Source organism: Mustela nigripes, chromosome 3 (genome assembly GCF_022355385.1).
Source record: "Mustela nigripes isolate SB6536 chromosome 3, MUSNIG.SB6536, whole genome shotgun sequence".
NCBI classification, from domain to species: Eukaryota; Metazoa; Chordata; class Mammalia; order Carnivora; family Mustelidae; genus Mustela; species Mustela nigripes.
The window spans coordinates 35,294,903-35,318,214 of NC_081559.1; the positions used below are offsets into that span (position 1 = coordinate 35,294,903).

Genomic DNA, 23,312 nt, shown 5'->3' on the forward strand with positions numbered 1-23,312 from the left:
TCTGGTAAAGGAATTTTGTTGAGATGAATTTATCATCAGAACTTAATTCTCCAGCTCGGGAAAGAGGTAAACAAGAGGATGGGAAAGCCAGGCAAGGAAGGAGGGAGAGGTCAAGTGCGTCCATAGGCTTTCTTACTACCTAAACCTTGTACCTTATTCTGTACTTGTTTTGATGCCTTTTCTGAAAACTCGGTTGGTTTTGATTAGGCTGTTGGGATGTTTCTGGGACAGAAAATTTGAAGATAATTACTTTGATCCACAGTTGAGCTCTCTTCTGTCTGCTGTAAATGACCTGCATTTTCAAGGAGGTTTGCTCTGGGGCAGGGTTTCTTTAGCACTATTGACCTTTTGGGGCTGGATAGTCCCTTGTTGGGATGGCAGGGGGCTGTCCTGTACATCCTAGAATATTGAGTAGCAAATGGTCCCCACCCACTGGATTGAGTGCACCTGCCCCCCTAGTTTTGACAGCCAAAAACACCTCCAGAGCTTGTCGATGGTCTCCTGGGGGGCACAGTCACCCCTAGTTGAGAATCACTGCAGTAGAGAAAAGCTATAGAAAAGGAATCAGGTAGAACTTGCATTTAGGACACTTGCTTAGAAACAGCTACTGTGAACTCAAGAAAGCACATTTAGAAGTATCTTAGTGGTATGAAATCCAGACTTGGAATGGTATTTCTTGAATTGCAGTACCTCCTTCTTACCTCTGCACTGTCAAGGTCCCTCTGGCCCTTCTCATTGGAAAGTAGAGTGGCGCTCGATAGTAGAGAAGCTGTATCTAAACATACCTTTGCTTCTTGTTGTGAAATATCCTGGGCTCTGAGCATTCATGGATTCCATGTTTCAAGTTTCAACCACTTTTAGGTGACCTTAATGTTTTGGCTTTCCAGCCACAGGTGTTCTTTGTCCCCCTTCCCAGTCCATTAATTCCTTCTCTTGCCTCCCGACTCTGTTTAGATTTCTGGTCCTTTGTTTCAGTTACCTCCTACAAATACTGCCCATGCCTTTGCTGCTCAGTGCTCCTTCCACCTATCTGGAAACAACCACAGGTTCGGATGAACCCAGCCACTAGGCTTCTCAGACCCTCCACTGGGCAGGCCTGTCTGACTGGAGAACGTGACCCAGCAGAGGAGACTGAGCCTATTAGAAATGCACACCAACATCCCAACTGGCCATGACTGCCCTAAGAAAATAGAATCCACCTGCAGGTAAAGACTTCAGTCTCCTATCAAAACTACAAACTTAGGGCACCTGGGTGACTCAGTCTGTCAAATTCTTGGTTTCTGCTCAGATTATGGTCCTGGGATCAAGCCCTGCATCAGGCTCCATGCTCTGCAGGGAACCTGCTTGAGATTCTTCCCCTCTTCCCACATGCACGTGCTCTCTTTCTCTCTCTCTGTCTCTCTCAAATAAATCTTAAAAAAAAATACTAAAAATTTACCTGTACCCATTTCTATACTTAACTCACCCTTTCTGACAGCTGAGTATGGAGGTCTCCTTATCACAGACGTCCTGACTTCTCAGGAAAAATCTTTTGTTACTGATTGATCATCCCTTTCTCCCTCTGTCTTCAGCCTGTCAGTCTCTACTGGATCTTTCCTGTCAACACTGAAACACATTCTAGCCTCTGTCAGGCCTTCTCCCAAAAGGAAGAGCGGCAGTAGCACAGCCGCCTTCCACTCACTTGCCTCTTTCTTCCCATTGATGCCTCCAGTCACTTGCTTCCCATCTTCACTTCTTCAACTCTGAATTTTGCCACTGCTTCTTCGATCAGGTTATGGCCACCATTACTCTAATCACCCAGCTCTAGCCAAATTCTCCAGTGACCTCGGTGTTGCCAAGCCTGAGGTCATTTTTCTTCTCCACATTTTCTTAAAACCCTACCTTTTGCCTCCCTTTCCGCCTGATGCCCACTCCACTGGCTTTCTGGCTGCTGCTCTGGAGTCTTTCCTTGGCGTCCATGGCAGGTTCATCTCCCTTGACTTGACTATTGAATACCAGTTTTCCTCGTGACTTCATTCTAGATGTTCTTTTTTTTTTTTTTTAAAGATTATTTATTTCTTTATTTATTTGAGAGAGAGAGGGAGAGAGTGCACAGCGGGAGAGGCAGAGGGAGAGAGAACCCCAAACAGACCCAAAACTAAGCATGGAGCCCGATGTGGGGCTCAATCCCAGGACCCTGAAAGTCACAACCAAGAGCTGGGCGCTTGACCGACTGTGCCACCCAGGCACCCCTAGCTGTTCTTTTCTTCTCCCAGGCTTCAGTTTCTGTTTGCATGCCAGCAACGTCCACATTTATCTCCTCAGCCCAGATCTCTTTTTGAGCTTCTGAAATTACATGAACACACTCAAGGACCTCTCAAATACAGCAGGTACGAAACCAAATTCACAATACCTTTCTACCTCCCTGACTTATTCCTCATCAAGCATTGTCAGGAACCAAGTCCTCTTGGTACTAATTCAAAACATGGCTCACGTTCTTCCAGTTCTTTCCACATGCACTCGTCTGAGCCAGTGCTGTTTGTGCCCAGAAGGTTAAGTGAAGGTAGAGAGGTAAAAGGGAAGGATCATGTAGGGTGTTTAGGCCAGTGTAAACACTTTAGTTTTTCTCTGAGATGGGACCATGTGAGGGTTTTGAGCAGCAGAGTAACATAATAGAACTTTTTAAAGGATCATTTGGGGGGCGCCTGGGTGGCTCAGTGGTTAAAGCCTCTGTCTTCAGCTCAGGTCATGATCCCAGGGTCCTGGGATCGAGTCCCACATCGGGCTCTCTTCTCAGTGGGGAGCCTGCTTCCTCCTCTCTCTCTCTCTCTGCCTCTCTGCCTACTTGTGATCTCTCTCTGTCAAATAAATAAAATCTTTTAAAAAAAAAAAAAAAGGATCATTTGGGCTGCTATGTTGACAATGGTCTATAGGATAGTATAGTGGGTTGAGTAGTGACTCCGAAAAGACATCAGAATGGGGCCGTATCTGAAGGAAGAGTCTTTGCAGGTGTAATTAAGGTAATGATCTCAATATGGTGGACCCTAAACCCAATGACAGATCAGTCCATTGCATCAGTCCTGGCAAGGTGGGGGGGTGGGGTGGACCACAGCTCCCATCAGAAAGCCGCCCTAGAGGAGATCCAAAGAGGTCAGCTTCTGGGTACATTTTAAAGATGGTGCAGAAGGATTTTTTGACAGAATAGTTGTGATGGTAAGGGAAGGAGGAGAGAGAGGGGACTGAGGTTTTGGCTGAGGGCAGTGGAAAGTTGGAATTTCCATTAACCTGAATGCAGAGAGAATAGATCTGTGGGGAAGAAACAAAGTTCAGTCTTGGACCTGAAGAGAATAAGAGGCCTATGAGATCTCCCTGTCGGGATGGTGAGGACGTGGTTTGTATGAGGCCAGATGATAGGTGTGGTCTGAAAATATGTTTGCAAGTTGTCAGCATGGCATAAATGGATTTAAATTCATGAAGCTGGATGGAATCTCCAAGGAAGTGAGTGTAAAGAGAGAAGATGATCGAGCACCAAGTGCCTGGGTCTCCGACATGAAGTTTGAAGAGAAAAGAAGGTACCAGCAAAGGAGAGTGAGAGGAAGGGGCCAAAAACTTGGGGAGAAAATGGAGAAGAAAGGGTAGCTCCTTGGAGATAAGTCCAGGAGGAAGGAGCGTTCAGCTGTGCCAGATGGCCCTTGTAGTCATTGTGGAATGATGGCTGAGAAATGGGCCCTGAATTCAGCAAGGCCAATGTCAGCAATGGCCTTGACAAGAGATCCTTCAGGAAATGAACAGTGGCTGGTACTATAGATTCTGCTTTTGTCTCTCATCCCATCAGAGTTAGAACAGGAGTCCTGTGCTTTTTAAAAGCTTGAGTTTCTTAACCCCCACCCCTACCCCTGATAACTAATGAAAAGGAACCTGACAACATACCTAGGCTGCATTGCTACTACTGGATTCCCCAGCCTTAGCTGGTGTTTAATCAAGAAACCCCTCATGTTACTCCTCCTAGAGCTATAGTAAATTGTCCGTGTAAGAAGCAGCTTCATCACAAAGCAGTTTTTGCCTTTGACTTGGACCATCTGGTCTTGTGTTTTTCATTGCAAGGTTAATTTGTGAAATTGGTCTTTTCTCTGCATGTGGTACCTGACTATATACAGAGGGTTTTCCTGGGGGGCTTGTCACTATCCAAAGAACTTCCTGCAGTCATGGATGTGGTCTGTCTCTTCAGTGTCCTGTAGTGGTAGCCACTAGCTACATGTGCTGAGCTCTGGGAATGGGCAGTAGTTAGTTCCCCCTTATCTTTGAGGGGTATATTCCAAGGCCCCCCCATTGGGTATGTGGAACCTCAGATACTACTGAACCCTGCATATACGTTTTTTCCTATACATACATACCATTTCCTATACATACATACATACATATGATGAAGTTTAATTTAGAAATTCGGCTCAGTAAGAGATGAACAAGAGTAAAATAGAATGATTGTGACAATAGACTGTAATAAGAAGCTAAGTGAATGTGGTCTCTCTCTCTCTCTCTTAAAACACCTTGTATTCACACTTCCTGTGATGATATGATCTGAAAAGATGACTACAGGACGAGGTGAAGTGTGGGAAATGACATAGCCTGGGGTGCTCTTGACCTCGTGATGATAAGGTGGTTCACAGGAGAAAGCAAAACCATGGGCAAGCAGGGACTACTGTAGTCCGTACAACAGAGAAACTGAATTTTTAGTTTCCTTCATTTGAATCCATTTAAGTCAATAGCCGGGTGTGGCTTGTGGCCATTGGACTAGTGTAGATCTAGAACACAGTTTCTCAAAGTATGTTCTGGGAACCTGTTAGAAATACACATTCTGGGATGCCACCCCAGGCCTGCTGAACCAGAAACAGGAGGGGGGTGAGACCTGGCAGTCTGTTTCAGCAAGCTCCACAGGTGAGCCTGATCCCCACTCAGCAGAATGCCCCATCCCCAGAGTTCCTGAATTAGCAGGACTGGGATGGGGATTTGAGAATTTGCTTTGCTAACAAGTTCCCAGATGACACTCTGAAGCTGTCTGGAAATCACCTTCAGAAGGTGGTATAGAAGATGGATCAGTTCTTTACAAGGCCCCCAGTTCCCCAGGTATGAATCCCATGAATGCCACATAACTAATATTTGAAGTCAGGACATCCCAAATGTACCCTCTGCACTCCCTGAAAATCTTTCTGTGTTCCCATGAGCTAGTAACAAAGACTTCCTGGATCATAGAAGGGCTCCTAAGTACTTGTTGAATTAATAAAGAGATCTATATCCTTAGCCTGGGTAAAGTGTCTAGAGTTAAGATCTCTTACCCTGCCTGCTGCTTTCTGTATGTGATCACTTTTTGGCATTCATGATAATCTGCTAGTATATTTCTGTTTTTGTGTTCCATAATTCTGCAACTTGTTTTAGGAGAAGCCATTGTCAGTGTAATTTTTTTACTCTGTATTTTGATAAATATAGTTGCTAGAATGCTAAGAAAGCACTTTTTGGTAAGCATCATATGCCCCCTACAAGAGGGCTCATTTGGAAATGTGTCATTCTTGCTGTCCCTTCAACAGGGTAGAAGTAGATAGGTCTTAATCATCATTCAGTGCTTCGGGCCCAGGAATGGTAACTGTCCTGCATGCAAAGGATTGTTCTGTCCAGTGAGGAGAAAACAGTAGCCTGTTCGTGGGTGACAGAAATCTCTCCTTGGTGATATCATCTATAAGGCTGTGACCCTCCTATGCTAGTCCTGTTTCCCCATGAGCATCTTGTAATCAGGTTTACTTGTTTCATAGGAGGATGAAGCACTCTCTCTTCTGCTCTTATATAATTTAGTTCTTCCAGTGGATATTTATTCATATGGAATGCTAAGTGCTGTGTGGCTTACAGAGATGCCCGAGACCTGGGCCTGCCTGCAGAGAACTTACAGTACTAGCAGTGAGCTAGAGAAATAGCTTCAGAATTATATAAATGATAGGAACAGAGAGGGAGAAGCAACCAGTGAGAGACATAGATTAGAAGATTCACTGCAAGAAACTGGCTTATGCAGTCATGGGCACTGAGCAGGGAAGCCTGAAACCTATAGGGCATGTGTACAGGGCGGGCCGGCAGAAGCCGCCATCCACATGTGGAATTTCTTCTTTTTCAAGGAAACCTCAGCTCTGGTTTTAGGGCCTTTCTGGATTAGGCTTACCCAGATTATCTAGAATAATCGCCTTTAAAGTCGACTGATAATGGACTTTAATCATATCTATTTAATACCTTCACAACACACCCCAGTTAGGGTTTGATTGAGTAACTGCGACTGCAGCTGAGCCCAAATGACTCATTTTAAAAAGCCCATCACACTTAGAGACCGAGGGTTTAAGGATCCTTTCTTGGAAGTGTGGCATTTGTTCCAGTCCTTAAAGAAGTGGAGATTCTAGGATGTAGGGATAAAGGAAGTAGGCATTCCAGAGAGTGCCACTACTAAATATTAATAGAAATGAATAGGGGTACCTGAGTGGCTCACATAAGCATGTGACTCTTGATTTTGGCTCAGGTCATAATCTTAGGGTCATGAGATCGAGCCCCATATCGGGCTCCACACCCAGCGTGGAGCCTGCTTGAGATTCTTGCTCTCTCTCCCCCTCTGCCCTTCCCCACCCCTGCACTCCCTCCCTTTCTCTCTCTCTCTCTCAAAAAAGAAAATTAAAATGAACAATAAAAGATACCAAGACAGGAATGTACTATTGGTGTTGGCACACTGGCTAGTAGATGCACTGCAGCCTTTCTCTGAACCTGATCTCTGTTTGCTCATCTAAAAAAGTGGGTCGAATGCTCATCATGACTGTCCCCAGGATGGGATGAGATGATATTGGAGGGTACATTTTTGAATCCGTAAACACTACGAATGCTAAGGCATTTTATAGAGATGGTGGTGGTGGCAGGATTTGCATGCGAAGTTTGGTTAAAAAAAAAAAAGACTGGGCAGGTAAAGGAGTCTGATTATTGTGGGCTTTGCCTAAAATTTGCATCTTTAATTTGGGGGGAAGAAAGGTATTCTCTAAAGCCCAAATGGACTGAAAGGAAATAGAACCCTCTGTGTATACGTAGCCATGCCCTGTTGTCTAAAAGACACGGTCGCCATTAGCTCTGGGCCTAGGACGACTCAACTTTTTTTTTTTTTTTTCCTTACAGAGGCAGACCTCTGTTTTTGACACGATATTGGGGATGAAGGAGGGTCATTTATTATAAACTTATTGAATACTTTGCCTAAATAGGGGAAAAGAATTAAACCATTTCCAAAAACTTTGTTCCAAGTTTCTTAGGTAATGGCTGATGGAGCCAGCTGACGCAGTCACCAGAGAGAACTCCAGAAAGGGACGGTCCAGGGAGTGCAGTTTGACACGCTCCTTTTTTTTTTTTCTCCTTTTTCCAGAGCTGTGCTCGACAAACCAAGCTAATTTTGCCAAGCGAGCCCCCCCGCCAATATTGTTCAAGCCATATGCATTTTGAAGGAAATTTAATCCATATGTTCCTGAGTCACTTACGCCTAAGTCATTAAAATGTTATTTTGTAAATGTGATTTCATGTTTGAAGTCGTAGTAAAGTATTTTTAGGAGATTTTTCCTTCTTCGGAACACTGTTTTTCTTGGTTTGTTTTCTTGTTTTATTTAAACACACCGCACATCGTCGTAACACCCACCCTGTGGTTAGACACAAAGGGCGTCTTGAAGCCAGAAGGAGCATCTAGTCTAACACGGTTAGACTAGGAGTCTGTTTTCTCATCACACAAGTTGATCAGTGTTATCATTTACCCTTCAGTGTTTTCTGTTGTCTTCTGGGCTGCTTTCTACCTGGTCATAGCCCGCCCCAACCCTCTCCTGTGCTGCTCCCCGAATGGGTGCCCACGAAAGAGAAAAGGGAAAAGAAAAGAAAAAGGAAAAATAATAGAACCAGACTGCCTCCTAGGATCTGTTTCTCAGCTGTGCCACGTGAGCCTTTCTTCCCAAAACAGAGTTCATATCCCCTTTTACCTACTGGCACTGCCAGCTGGGAGGACTTAGGTGTTTCATAAAATGTCTGCAGAAGAGAAAAGTAAAATGGAATTTAGGAGCAGCCTATGGCTTTTCATTTTTAGGGCAGATAAATGGTGGTGCCTGCTTTGTACTGAAGCTGATTGAAAAATGGTTTCATGTCTTTTTCCTAAAATAAGTTTTCTTCCTTCCTTCCTTCCTTCTTTCCTTCCTTCCTTCCTTCCTTTCTTTCTTTTTATAACTTCTGCTTCTTTGGAGTCCCATGGTATGGACCGAGATTTGTCTGTGCGTGAAGCATCCTGGTTTATGTGTGTCTGTCCGTCAGGAATATCTTAGCTTGCAGAGGGCACCAGAGAGGCCTTACTTTCAGGGTCTGGTAGGGACGTGTCCGTCCTGATCCCCAGCCCTTCACAGGCAGCAGGTGCAGCGTCTGACATTGTAAGAGACATTTACCACCCAGAGGTCCCCGGAGTTCAGGGGTTGAAACTTTGACTTCTTGGCAATCTGAGCTTGTGAAATACATTCCCATCTTGTTTGTTTGTTTGTTTGTTTTTAATTCAGTCCTCGAAACTGCCCCGAAGGCTGTGGTTTCTGGGTTTGGGTCAATTGTTTTTCCATAAGAAAATTGAGGTTCAGAGAAGTTACTTTCTTAGATCTTTCCCACTAGGAGGGCAGCTGTTGGTTTGTGCTTCTGACCTCACTCGACTGTAAGCTCGGTGAGAGGAGTGATGACCTGGCCGTCATGTGGGGATGTTGGAGGACCTTTGTGGGCTTTTATTCTTGGAAGTCTGACCTTATAGCATTTCACATGTACTAAAACATATGACTGTGTGACTGTTTTTAATCCAAAAGTGAATCTTCATCTTTCGTCAAGGCTCTAGGATCTGGTGACCTATTGAACGTGGTGGAAAGCTAGGGGAGAGAGCCCCCTTCCTTATGAAAGAAAGAAATACAAAGGGACTCAGGGAGGAGGGGAGAGTCTGGGATTATCTAAAGAGCCATCCTTTTCTTCCTTAGACCTTGATTCCACCCTAGAAAAGAGGATCCCCACTTCTGTTGATGGACAGTGGGAGTACTCGGTCCTCATCAACCTCTTTGGAGGCCTCCGGAGTACACTTGAACTAAACTCAAAAACCTGCAAAGCAGTTGATGGGCTGAGTTTCTGGGTCAAGGCAGAAATAGTGGAACTTGCCCTCCAACTCTGAAAATTCTTTGGGATTCCATCATTCAGCAAATACTCATTGGCCACCTGCACTAGCAACACCACAGTGACCAGGACAGACTCATCCAGGGCTCTGTCCCTCCACACTGGATCAAACTCTTGCTCCTCAGGGTACCTTTGACATGTCTTACTTTTTTATTGCTCATTTTTTTGGTTGGATTGTATGTACATGCCCAAGTGACCTTGTGTATTCCTGAGTCCTGTGTATAAGCTAAAGTTAGAATGGGGAAAGAAGCCTATAACATAAAAATGGGGCATATAAAAGTTCAGTTTCTCCACTGCTAAATTAGTTTCTGTCTTTCTTTTCAAATCTCTTGGTAGACCTGACCTACAGGAGAAGAAGATGGAGTACCCTTCTTGAGTGCGTACTGTGCCCTCTGATGCTGCCCTTTCTCATCCAATTCCTCCCTGGGCTCTCCGCAGAGACCCTTGTTCATTTTCAGTACTTCTTTTTTGCATGCATGTATGGTTCTTAAGTGACCTTTTCCTAAACTCATTGAGGGCATTTAATATGGACAGGAATCCCAAAGCATATTCTCACCAGAGAAAGAGCAAGGTTTGCCTGCCATCAATTTAAGGATATGATTACTCAAAATTTTGAAATGTTTTCTTGCAAATTGAAGATGTTGGTGACCAAGAAGTGGGTGCCTGAGGAGAGGCGTCTGGCCTCCTTGTCTAAGGAAGTTGGGAAGGTGGTATTTTCATATTCCCTTTTCTACTCTGCTTCCTCATATGCTTTGCTATTTAACCAAAAGTCTCCCCATTGGAAGATTTGTATTTATTTATTTAGAGTAAAGCTCCATGGCCTTGGGTGTCTTTCCCAAAGCAATTCTGAGATGTCACCTCTCCTACTGACTCTTTCCTCCCTGCCTAGTCTTCTTCAGCAAGAACTTTCCTAATATTTTATATTCGAGTTTTCTTGTTAGAAAAGATGATAAATTGGGACGCCTGGGTGGCTCAGTTGGTTGGACGACTGCCTTCGGCTCGGGTCATGATCCCTGAGTCCCGGGATCGAGTCCCGCATCGGGCTCCCAGCTCCATGGGGAGTCTGCTTCGCTCTCTGACCTTCTCCTCGCTCATGCTCTCTCTCACTGTCTCTCTCTCAAATAAATAAATAAAAAATTTAAAAAAAAAAAAAAAAGAAAAGAAAAGATGATAAATTAGGCCATGAGGAAACAAGCCTGAAAGTTCTAGAGATTGTCATTCTTGAAAATGCCAGGTCTTTTTGTGATTGTCATCATTATTGTCTTAAGGAGTGAAAACCAAATGAGAAGGATGTGGAGCTGCTGTTTCATTCATGGACACACTTGCCACTGATTGTATCCCCCTCCAGAATTTCTGTGAGTCTTAGAACAGCTCTAAGGTCAATAGATCCTTTGGTCCTCGATCATAATCCTGACCGTTGACCCTTCTAGCTGCTCCCTCTGGAGAGTCCCCTTTTTGTTCAGGTATGAGATTGGCTGCTGGGCATGTGCTGGACTCGAGGGTTGGCAGGGTCTGTGGCGGGGCTTCCTCACAGCCTTGCCACATTCTGGCATCTGTACCCAGTATCCTAGGCCTCGACAAGTGACCAGAGTCAAAGATGCCTTTTCTGCGGCACAGGGAGTAACAGATCGAATGCATAGTTAGGATTCCGACCATCGTGAATGCCCAGCACTCAAAAGTTCTAAACATACTTTGCTGTCAAACACGGGTCTGAAGTTCGGGTTGAAATGAGCTGCGCTGTTGGCTCTCTCTTGAACCAGGTGGGAGGAGCAGTCGATTGAGGAACAGGGAGCCCTTTGATGGGAGGCTCACTGCCCACCAGCTGCATGTCTGAGTATTTGTGGCCTGACATCAAAGAGAAGCCACTGCTCTAACAGGGTCGGTTTATGTGTTATGTGAGCAAGCCTGGCAAGGCCTTATGGCCGGCTGGGCCATCAGAATGACCCCTGCTGCTGGAAACCTGATCGTAGCACATACTGCTTGAGCGCTCACTCGGAGGCATGTCTGCCGTTGGTAAGAACGAGGAGGGCGAGGTTCTATTTTCCGAATTATTGCAGGGACCTGAGGGACCTGGGAAAATTGTCTGAGGTTTTGTGAACTCCGTTTCAGGATCTGTAAGACAAGGGGGTGTCTAGGTGGCCTTGTTAGCTTTAGAAATTCTTTGTACGTCTCATATCAATTTTCATGCACTTTAGGTCCCATGGATGTGAACATATGCACTCATTTAAACATTATAGCCATATTCATCTCAGGCTTAAATGGTCTCGTCAAGAGAAGAAACTATACCTTATTCGTCATTAATCCAGAATGGTGCCTGACCCCCAGCTGGTGTTTTCAGTTCATGTTGGCCATATAAATTAAGGAAAGAGGGGAGAGGCAGGTTGCTAAAATTTCAGACTGCCTCAGAAGCTGTGGTGGAATTAGAAATTACAAGCTCTAAACCGAAATAAAGGAAGTTAGATGAAAATGAGAAAACTAGCTGTGTTCTCTCCCTGTTGTCACTGACTGGTAAGGTACACTCCCTTCTGTCCATCACTATGAGGGAGTCCTGTCACATGATATACCTTCAGTCCTTCCTCTGTACCTGACACCTGGCCGGCACACAACAGAATGTCAGGTGAGTTTTCTCACTAGCCAAAGATTATCAGACGAGGTGGCTCCTCATTCACTAGAACTGAAATTTGAGAGCATGTTTCCCCTTCCACCAAATTTTACTAGACTTAACACTTGACTCACAGGATCTTCTCAGCATCAGTCCCCCAAGGGGCAGGTCTGTGGGCCCTGTTCTGGAACTTGAACGTGCTTCAGCCGAATCAAGGCCTGACCTCACAGGGTTGTGTGATTGTTGCCTTTTTTGAGTCCCGAGAATCCAAGTAGTGACTTCCGTCTTGTTTGTTTGTTAATGAAGATGTTCCGAAGAGAAATCTGGCCATTTAATTCTTCCAGTTGGTTGAAAAATAAATAGGAGTTTACCCCAGACGTGCTTTGCATGTGTGACTCTTTAGTGACAGGTTCCCTCACAGAGGGCAGGGAGGTGGTGACCAGCCAGGGCCAAGCCTGTTGTCCTATAATTAGATCTCGCTCCTGTAAGGTCCCTGTCCTCACACGTAGCTGACCTGGTGCCCCCTTTGCCATTTGGAGGCCGTGTATCTCTTCTAGGCTGTGCTCCCGTGGCACAGATGAGGCCTGGGTCCACACAGGGACTGGCCGCAGTGCCTGCTGCCCTCAGCTCATTCAGTGCTGTGACCCCGTGAGCGTGTGGGGAGAATTGGGTCTCCCGATGGCAGTAAGGAAATTGTGTTTTTAAAGCTGCCAGCATATTACTTCCCTTTAGTCAGCAGTTCCATTTCTAACATGGGAGCTTTCAGACCTGAGCTCTTGTGGGGTCTCCTAAGAATTAACATGGCGCCGGGAGGATAAGGGAGCATAAAGAGAAACTCTGACCGTGTCACATACCTGTGAAGTAGATGCCTTGAGGCCCTCACTCAGGAACAGTTTGCTTGCCTTCCCCAGAGTGGTCATCCCCTCGTGGAAGGGCCCTTCCTCCTGTAGTGAGCCAGTTCTCAATTTTCCTCACGCTTTCTCATATCCTCCTGGAGCTCTCAGAAGCCAGGGCAGTCCCACCCAGATAAACAGAAACTGCTGGAGAGTCTCTCTCTCTATTTCTCTTTCTCTTTATTAAAGATTTTACTTACTTATTTAAGAGAGAGAGAGAGAGAGAGCATGAGCAGGGGGAGGGGCAGAAGGAGAGGGAGAGGGACAAACAGAATCCCTGCTGAGTAGAGCCCAACATGGGGCTCCATCCCAGGACCCTGAGATCATGACATTGAGCTGAAAGCAGACACTTAACCAACCAAGCTCTTGATGAGAGGGGGTGGTTTGGTGCAGAACAGAAAGTCTGCTTGGATGCAAAGACACTGTCCAATGTTGTATAGTGCAGAAGGGCATGGAAATGGGTATATTTATTTCTACACAAACAGGGAACCCTTGAAAATCTGTTGGGCTTGGAATTTTCGATGATGATCTAAACAGTCTCCTCCTTAGGTATTGCCTTTTACTGGCACATTAAAAGTTATGATGCTTATAGAAACTACATATGATTTAGAGAATAGCTGAAAAGAGATCATACACATAAGCCAAGTTCCGCCATTGCTGACAGGAAGCGACAGCGAACAGGTCCCCCTGGGGGCTCTACTGAGTGCATCTGGCTGTAGGAATAAGCTGACTGAAGCCGGGGTGCTGTGTTCCATCTCTCGGTCTGAGCAAGGGAGAAAATACGAGAGCAGTCACACTAGTGGGCTCAGTTTAAAATAGTCAACCTTTCTGTCTCCACTGGCACGACTGACCTGACTGGTTACGAGTCTCGATATTTTGTTTGGAGACTAAATGCAGTGTGGATTGGAACAACGATGAAACCTCCCAAGTCTTTGGCAGGAGGGATGCTGTGAAGGTGTGACAGGAGTGTCCCTTCAGAGCCAGCCCAAACACAGCTTCCAAGCCGGGCCCCATGGGGGCAGCCTGTACCCGCCGCTCATCCTGGGTCTCAGACATTAAAACCCCCCCCCCCCCCCCGCCGCCACCCGCCACCCTCCACCCAGAAACACCATTCAACAAGAGAAACAAGGACGCCAAGTCACTGACTTCCTGACTCCAGCCAGTGTGGCAAGTAGCAGCAGCAAGGGAGCACCATGTCCTCAGACAGCGACTATTAGGAATTACTAAAATGTGTGAGCCTGACCCCACCCACCCCACCCCAGCCTCCCTGCCCCACCGCTGTCTCCCATTCTTTGATCATGGCTTCCTCACTGATGCAGAATGTGCTCAGGCTGAGTGCCACCTCCATGGAAGCTCTTCTAGAATATTCTTCTCCCTGAAAGGAAGTGAAAAGAAACCAGTCTGAAGTCATCGATCAAGTTATTGTCTCACTTTCGGGGGAAGGAGAGAAAGGAGGATCAGGAGCAGTCACCTGGTACCTAGGTGTTGCTTGTTACAGGAACCACAGCTCCGGAACTCCAAGCAGCCAGCTGAGGGGCGTCTGGAGCAAGGACTTCCGGCCTGGGGCAGGCAGGCCGTGGCAATAAGCCTCACTGACCCCAGTGCTGTTCTTGTCCTTTTGTTTCCACTTGGCTTTTGCGTATATAGAAGAACTTGCAGCTCCATTCAGCCCCTACCCTCCGCTGTTGCCCTTGAAAGAGCCATTATCTTCTTCTAAGGGGCCCCAAACCAACAGAGCGAAAGGCCTTACATTTGGTACAAGACTCGGGTTCCTACAAACTGGACTTGGAAAACAAGCCACTGCTCTTCTCCGGCTCCTGTCCTTGGGGAAAGGGCACTTTTGTGGTCATTTGGGTCTGAGCCTTTGTTTTCACAATGAGGCACTGAGGCCTAGTGAGGCGGAGGGACCATCAGGAGAACTTGTGTCTCGGGTTTCTCAGTTTGGACTTCTGTCCGCCCTTCAGCTTGGGCCTCCTCCGTTTGTTTGCATTCAGTAGGGTCTCGCCTGTAGGACTGCCTCCTCTTTTTCTCTGTAAACATTCGTATGAAGTGTATTTGCTTTGCTTTTCAGCCTTGCCTGCCCTCCGTGGGTCCAGAATAGCCAGCTGGAATTCATAAGAATATTGTGTCTTCAGATGTTTATAATCCAAAAGAATCCCTTATGGTTTTGTTTCTGTTGTTGTTGTTTTTTGTTTTTAAATAATAAAACTACTTGGATGTTGGTATTTTATGTTGGAAAGGCGAGCCAAGTTCACAGTGCAGCAATTACAATGCAATGCATTATGTATAATTTGTAGCGCGCCCGGGGAGCGATGGTAAACCGTGAAACGCCGTCCCCGCCCCACAGCATAATTAGCAGGATCAAACGCTCTGCAGGGAGAAGCACAATAGTTGTCGGCCGAGGTCAATAAAAGTAAGGAAAAGTTCTGATAAAAGCAGTACACCCCAAATTAGATAAAGAGCAGCCCCTATATCAGGCTGCAGATATGTCACAAGCCTTCCCCGCTAATTGAAGAAAGCTTTTGAGGTTTAACAGCTCATAAATTTGCACTGGGAATGCCCTATTGTTCTGAGGTTATAAGTCTTGTCTTTGAAATTTAACAGTTGTACTTTTTTATATTGCATTCCTCCAAGAGTACCATTGTAAACATGAAGGGTTTGCATTTTAACATAAATTTGAACAATGTGGTTTTAAAAGGGTTCACCACATCAAAGGGAGGCTGTTTGGGCATGTTTTATAAAAAATTTTTTTTCTATAGTATTTAAAGCTACAAATGACTCATAGAAGTATGTTCCGTTTATATCAGTCCATTATATTAGTCCATTTATATCAGTCATGTCAGTGTCCTCATCAGGGCTTTTTACTGTCATTTTTTCTAACGTAAGAGTGTCTGAAAACATGTCTCGGTCTTTTGCCAAGTCAATTGCCCTTAATCTACTATCTTCAGACCCATAGAAACAATTCTGGAAATGTGGTTCTACTTGGCCTAAATTGCAATGAATTCTATGCCTTTTCATGGTCGTCTTTTTTTTTTTTTTTTCCTTAACTCAAAATATCCAGTGTATCAACTTGCAATTTCTTCTTTCTTCATGTACCAATTATGGCCCCTCCCATGCCCTCATAGCCTCCTATTTAAAAAAACAAAAAACACAAAACACCCATTTTTTGCTGAGCCGCTGATTGAAATGAAGAAAGTTCCATGTTAAAGGGAGAGCTGTGGGTGCTGGTTTCCAGAGCAGCCTGGTGGTGTACAGAGAACACTGAGCTTAGATCCAACCCCTGGATTGGATCTAACCAACCCCAGCCGCGTTATTTGCTGGCTCTGAGACCTCAGGAATCACACACCTCCTGGAGTCACAGTTTGGCCATTTATAAAATGAGGACATCTACCCGTCCCTCCCTCTCTCTCTCTCTCATTCACACGTCCATTCGTTCATTTATTCACTCCTAGAGGGAGAACGTGAACATAGCCCCTCACTCCTCTTACCCTGCAGAGCTCACAGCCCAGTGAGGACACACTTTACCAAAATAATGAGTCTTGTCAAATTACTAATGGTGGCCTCATGAGCTTCAAAGGAAGGGGACAAGCTCCAGGCAGAGCTGAGAGCAGAGGACCCTTGCTGAGAGTTCGGGGGAACGCAGTCCCTTCCCTGAGGATCCAGTGTTTGAGCTGATTGCTGGAGAAGGTAGAAGTAGTGAGTGGCAGGTGATGGAAGGCAGGCGTCCTGGGCTGGGTACAAATTTTGATGTTTATGCTGAAATAAAAGGAAGCCCTTGGCAGGCAGAGGATGAACTTGACAAGGTGTGTGTTTTCCAAAAGCTCTCCCACAACTGTGTGGGGAATTGCTGGTTAGAAGACCAGAGAGAATGTGGGGGGAATCATTTAGGGGCTCAGAAGCCAGTCCAGGTTCACAAAACAGGTGGCTCAGGTGGGGACTGGTGATGGGGCAGATGGGAGAAATGGATGAGTTCCAGAAATGTTCAGGTTAAAATGCCAGGATTTGGTGGTGTGTCCCAGAGGGGCAGATGAGGCAGAGGGAAGTGTCCAGAATGACTAGGGTCTGGGTGTGTCTGACTCACTGGCTGTGGGGTAGGGACATTCCTGGGATGCAGCAGTCTGGAAGGGGGTAAATAGTAAAATAATAGGTACCCCCTACCCATGAGTGTTTGGGGCCAGGCACTGACCTCCTTTGATTTCATTCATTTCGGGGCGCATCTGTGCTGCCCAGATAAGAAAATCAAGGGTCAGGGAAGAGAGTAACTTGTCCAAAAACACAGAACAGGGACCAGAGGTGGTATCCAAACCCAAGTTTGTCTGGTTCCAGAAGTCGCTCTCTCCCACTGTCCCCTGCCAGAGCCAGGTACCAGAAGGGCACTTCTGTAAACCACCAACATCCACTCCAGGTATGACAAGGGAGCTGTGGGTTATGCAGGATGAAATGCCGGGAAGAGAAAACAGTCATAACGTACCCCTCCCTGTTCTGAAAACCCGGATTTTTCAGAGGGACTGGACACCATCTGACATAGAATCCCTACCCACACTTGATCGCATCTTCAGAGCTTCCGTCTTGAAGCCAGAGACAGGCCTCCCAGGAGGAGCTTTTACTCTGGCCGTAGCACACATGGAGATCTTTCCAAAGGGGGCTCGGAAAGCAACATAATCCCTCCCTTCGTCGAAATCATCTGTTTTCCAAGAGAAGGCAAAGTTTATACTCCGAACTCGGCACTTCAGATTCCAAAAATTTAGTCCCGAGGTCTCCTTTAACGTTGGTAAAGTAAGTTTTATTTTACTAGAAATCATTAACAGACCTGTAAGAATAGGTGACTGTTTGTGGTTACTGATTATCTCTCCAGAGCAGAGGACGTTTTAAAATCCTTTCTGCGCTGTCCTGGGTCTGTTCGAGGCCCCCTCAGGGGTGTGAGAACAGTCTGAGAAAGCCCCCAGGCCTTCCCGAGGCTGGGAGAGGAGGGCTTGTGTGTGAGAGACATTCCTGTCACAGGGTGTGTGTGTGTGTCTGTGTGGGCATGTGCCCACGCAGAAGCAGGAGCATGTGCACGCGCGCGCACATACACACATACATACATACATACATACATACATACATACATACATACACACACACACACTAAGGGGACAAAAGATCAGAATGGCAGGTGAGTGGCCATGAGTTAAGCAGACCTCAAAGAACACACAAAAAGTGGCAGGTAGGAGCGCCTGGGTGGCTCAGTGGGTTAAGCCTCTGCCTTTGGCCCAGGTCGTGATCTCAGGGTCCTGGGATTGAGCCCCGCATCGGCCTCTCTGCTCAGCAGGGAGCCTGCTTCCCCCTCTCTCTCTGCCTGCCTCTCTCTGCCTACTTGGGATCTATCTTTCTCTCTGTCAAATAAATCAATAAAATCTTAAAAAAAAAAAAAAAAGTAGCAGATAGGCTCAGGGTTGGGCTAAATACCATCAGCTACAGAAGCAAGCGTGTTTTTAAAATGACCCTCATACTTGTGGGACAGTGATCACATGCCAGAAATCCACGAGCGGCACAGCTCAAAGTAGAGAGTTTATCAGCTCTCAGGGGGCAGAGAGCAAGGCTCCTGCTGGCTTGTTTATTTACTCCTGAAGGCCTCTCTGCGTGGCTTCTCTCCCAGGACTGATCTGCTAGGAATGGCGCAGAGGTGGTGCCCTTTCCCTGGTACGGACACCTTGCCATAGGGGCCTACTCCGGGTTCTGGGCCACCACCGTCACCACTCAGAATTCCCAACTGTCATATTTTTGACAAGGGTGTCTTATCCTTTCCCTTATTCCCACCTCCTCTCTCTCGTGCCTTTCTTTCTTTCTTTTTTTCTTTAAACCATCCGGGCATAGTGCTCACGTTGTTTTATATGCTTGTGACGGGGTGCAGAGTTTGTTTCCCGGGGAGGCCCTCCACCTACCCCCGTTGGCCTGCACCCCGTGGACACTCGCCGTGGCCCACTCGGCCATGGGGTTTCTCTGAGCGCTCTGTCTTCCCTTCCTCCTGCCTGTGAGAGGAGGCAGCAGGCCGCAGCGTTCCGCCTCCCTGAGAGCTCGGAACCACAGTGTTCCCCTTGGCCATCAACAATGTCAGGGACAGTTTCCTAGGTCAGGGATTGTTTTTCAGTTCTGTGTTGATATCAGTATCTCTGGACATGCGGTTATGTACTAATCAGGGCTATGGTATTTGAAAAACAGAAATAATTTGAATTTTTCAAGTGTTTAAGATGCATTTCGCTGGGATGTACGTAATCCACCTCCTATTTTGGCCTGCTTCTGGCTCCTGAACATTCTCTAAAGTACGGTGAACCCCAGAACCCAGGAAAACTTCAGGAATTCTACAGAGGAAACAGATGGACTGAATTGTGTTCTGAAGCCTGGGCGTGTGTAGCCTCCCCTCACCTGTTCCTCATCCATGAACTGGCTTGGTTGCTGGTTAGTGGCCCAGGCCAGCAATCCAGATCCCCAGACCTTGAAATTCCCTACCTGCCACCATTTATCTTCATTTCTTTCAGTGCCCTCTGGCTCCACTGTTCTTGGGGGGGGGGGGGTCATCCTGACCCCCTCTCTGCCCAGTCCATTCTCCAAACATGTGTGATACACCCACCATGTACCGGGTTTCAGGGACCCAGAGGTGTTTGAACACAAACAACCGTAGAAACTACCAGTGTCTCTGGCTCATGAAAAATGTGTCCAAAGACCTACTTGTACAAAACCGGTCACCATGCTGGTACCAATGGCCAAGGCCAAACGACCCTCCAGAATACATTTGTGGCATGCTTTTGATCCCAGGTTTCTCCAGGTGGGGCCAGCAGCTCACTGTAGGTTCTTGAAGGGAATAATGCAGATTCCTGGGCCCCACCACAGACATTGGTGTGGGATTTCCCAAGTTACAAGCTAGAACGTGCCTCTCACCTAGCTCCCCCACATCCAGTTTTGGTGCTTCCTATTCTAGATCCATTATTTGGCCTTCAGTCCCTCGCACACCATGTTTCTTGCAGGACAGTGTGACAGGGAAGCATTGGGTAGCTGTGGGGCCTAGTACCTGTGGCCACTGAGCCTAGGAGCCAGCTCTCCCAACCCCTGCGCCTCTCAAGGCCCCATAGCCTCATTGCTCCTGACCCATGGTTACTTGCCCTCATCATCCAGGGCGACCTGGCTTGATCCCCAGGTGGTCACTTGTCAGCAGAGGTTTCCAACCTAGGTTCCCTTTCCCTTTCCAAGTTCTCACACTGGCTCTCCATATTTTCCTTATCCCTTGATTTCTTGGAAGGACGTTTATTTTTATTTTCATGCCCAAAGGCTAAACGGTGCTTTTCAGAAGACTGAGGGTTTTTTGAGTGAAATATTGTCTAATTTTAAATAGTCTGTGATTTCAAAAGTCCGTGAAAACATTATTGGGGGCCTTTGCTTGAAGAGCTGAAATGGGAGCCATCTCTGATTTGGAACTCAAGGCAGGAGTGAGAAAAGAAATGAAATAGGTCTAAATGTCATCCAAAATGCTTCTCTGTACCTCTGTCTGAACAGGGGCTTTGAAAGCCAGAACAAAAAACAGTAGCATCGGGGATTTTGTTGTTTCTGAGTGAACCACCACTCCCCAAGCATGGAAGGGGGTGGACTACACACCTGGCATTTTATCCCTTTGGAGCAGGGAAGCTGCTGGCCCAGGCACTTGTGGACCCACCACCTCAAGCTGGGCCTCAGCCACCTGGAAGCGCATCTCCTCCTCCCTCAGCTGACGGGGGTGGAGGAGGGGCCAGCAGCCAAGAAAGCCAGACCACCAAGTACCAAGCCACCCATCTCTCAGACCCCCTTCCTAGCCCCTCTGGGGCGGGGCTGGCCAGGACAGCAGCTAAGTGTCTGGGGAGCAACCATCGATGCTGGAGTTCTTTGCGGATTTCTAGAACTCACAGAATATTCCGTTTATGAAGCCTGGCCCTGCACACTCTCAGCCGCTGCATCAGGCACAGCTAGGAGCCAGAAGGCCCTTCTTTTTTTTTTTTTTTTTTTTTTTTAAAGACTTTATTTATTTATTTGTCAAAGATCACAAGTACGTAGAGAAGCAGGCGAGGTGATGGGGGGAGCAGGATCCCTGCTGAGCAGAGAGCTCCATGCGGGGCTCGATCCCAGGAACCTGAGATCATGACCTGAGCCGAAAGCAGAGGCTCACCCCACTGAGCCACCCAGGCGCCCCCAGAAGGCCCTTCTCGGCCTCGCTTCCTCCCTCCTGATATTCTGCTGGGGCAGGACAAGGGGAAGGGGCAGAAGGAAAGCGGACCGGGGTCAGGTAGAAGTGGGGACTTGGGTGAAAAGCAGAACCGCTTTGATTAGATTTTAAAATAAATCGTTTCTAGTATCACCGCACCAAAGACTGTCTTATTAGCACAGATTGTATCTGTTTATCTTTTCTAATTTGGAGTTGGAGTGAAACAGATCATTGCAGTAAAAAGCGCTCTGGGATGCAAGGCAGCAAGCGCTGTAGCAAGAGTAGATTCTGAGTTTAGGAGCTGGTGAAAATATCTGTCTCCACATCCACGTCCATAGCCACGTCTAACCCTCTTGAGTGCCCCGTCAGTCTCTTCTGCTTTTGAAGAACTCTGATAGGACCTAGAAACTGCTAGATGCTGGCAAGTAGTCCCCGGGTTTCAGACCATCGAGACAATAAACAGCCCCATCATATTCAGGGCGGCAGCTTCTGTAGAGCCCATCTGTTTCAAAATAACCCCAATTCTGCTTACTATGCGGAATGCTTTGTTGCCTGGAATTTGCCCTAGTTTTCATCAGCCGACTCCGTGTCACAGGCCTCTGGGTCCACCTGCTGGCAAGTGTGAAAACTGGAACAAAACCTGGTTTGGAAGAACAAGCTGGAGCTCTGTGGTTCCCCAGAGCTGGTGCAGGTCAGGATCACCCGGGGGGCTCCCTGAAAATACGGTGGCCTGGGCTCCAGGCCAAGCCTACAGGATTGGAAACTCTCAGAACAACCGTCATGGCGATTCGCACATTCATGTCAGCATGAGAGAAGCACAGCAATTCAGGGACCTGGTGCCCGCGGACACCTTGACGTCCCCACTCCTGCTTCTCCCATTTTATCCTGGTAACTGTCTGTGGCTTCATTCCCTTAGAACCCATCGAAAAAGTGTAGGAACCGGGCAAACACTACTGAACCAAGTGTTCGAGGTTACATGGCACGTAATTAGTCGTGCTGATCACAGGAACCCCGGATACGATCACGGAAGGGGCACCTTAGCTCTGTGGCCTTCTGCCTCAGACCCATAACCCCACTTCAAAACATCAGACAAACCAAACTGAAGGTCATTTCTACAGGCTTCCTGGCCAGCACTCCTCCAGGTCATCAAGGTCGTAGGAAGCCAGAAAAGATGGGAGAAGCTGCCACAGACCAGAAGAGGCTAAGAAGACATGGTCGACCAGGTATGCCATTGGACCCTAGTACACAGAAAGAAAATTCGTGGAAAAACTGGTAACATTGAAATGAAGTCTAGAATTTGGTTACTAGTAATGCATCCGTCCCTGGAAATGAGTCCTTAGTCCACGTCATGGTGTTCGATGTTAACATGTGTGGAATCGAATCGTCTGTATTCTCTCTGTCACTTTCCGGTGAGTCTGAAATTATTCCAAAATAAAAAGTGGACTAAAAGTTAAAATGTCAGAGCCGAGGGGCACCGAAATAGACAAGCTGAGTTGGGGCACAGCGTGGCCAGTTTGTGCCCATCTTCGGGTAGTCACAGCCAGGCTGGCCAGCGGGGGCCGGGCGGGTCCTCCAGCTCAGCAGCCCAGGCTGGAGACTGTAGAGGAGGAGGCTGGGGTGGGCTGTCGCACTCTCCCAGCTTAGACCAGCCAACCCACTGTCTCACTGGGTCCCACACAAGTCGTGGAATCTCTGTGCAGAGGGTAAAACATCTAGTCCAGCACCATGAGGCCCAGACGAGCCCCAAGCCCGGGGAGGAGAAGACTCCTCCTCTGGACAAGGAGACTTGTCCAGGGTCCTAAACCCATGTCTGGTGAGGTGTGTTCTTTTAACACAGCAGTTCTCAGTGATTTGATACGCCGCCTGCAACACAGTCCCTGGGGTGCTCCTTAAAATGCAGCTTCCTGGGTTTCCTGCCTGGGTTTCCTGCCTGTCCTTCCTCCTATACCGGCGAGCTTCTGCCTGAGGGATACAAGGCCACAGGGTCAGAGCTGAGCGAGGGCTGAGGAGTCCGAGACTAGTGCAGACAGCCGCGTGGACCTTTCCTGCCTCTGAGGGCTTCCAGAGAGGAGTCCGGCAGACGGGTGGGCTGGGTGGTCGTGCTCCACAGCTCCCCACTGTGCACAGCCCGCTGCGTTCCTGCCTGTAGGCCGGTGTGGGCTGTCCGTCGGAAACGTCGGGACACAGGGCATCGCAGCTGCCCTCCCAAGACCAGTCAGCATGGACCCTGAAGCTTCTGAGAGGCCTGTGGAATCCTCACCTCCCAGAGGGTTGTCCTCCTTTTTCTAGCATTGTCCACACTCATGGATGTAGGTGCTTGATCAGAACCCCCTTCTCCCTTGCACATGGGAAGTTCTGCCTTCAGTTTCCTTTTCTCTGTTGTAAAGTGTGTTCT

The 23,312-nt window shown here is 47.3% G+C and overlaps 1 protein-coding gene across 3 annotated transcripts in view; it reads left to right on the forward strand.

Moving 5' to 3' along the window:
* Positions 1–23,312, forward strand: part of RHBDD1 (rhomboid domain containing 1) — a 123,841-nt gene that overhangs the window by 91,207 nt on the left and 9,322 nt on the right. The window contains exon 7 of one of the 3 annotated variants that reach the window (XM_059393610.1): positions 7,409–7,555. The exons of the other annotated variants lie outside the window; for them this stretch is intronic. Coding sequence (XP_059249593.1) covers positions 7,409–7,485 — 77 coding nt within the window. The 3' untranslated portion in view covers positions 7,486–7,555. Of the gene's footprint in view, positions 1–7,408; positions 7,556–23,312 lie in introns of those variants that run through there. 3 annotated transcript variants of the gene reach the window in all.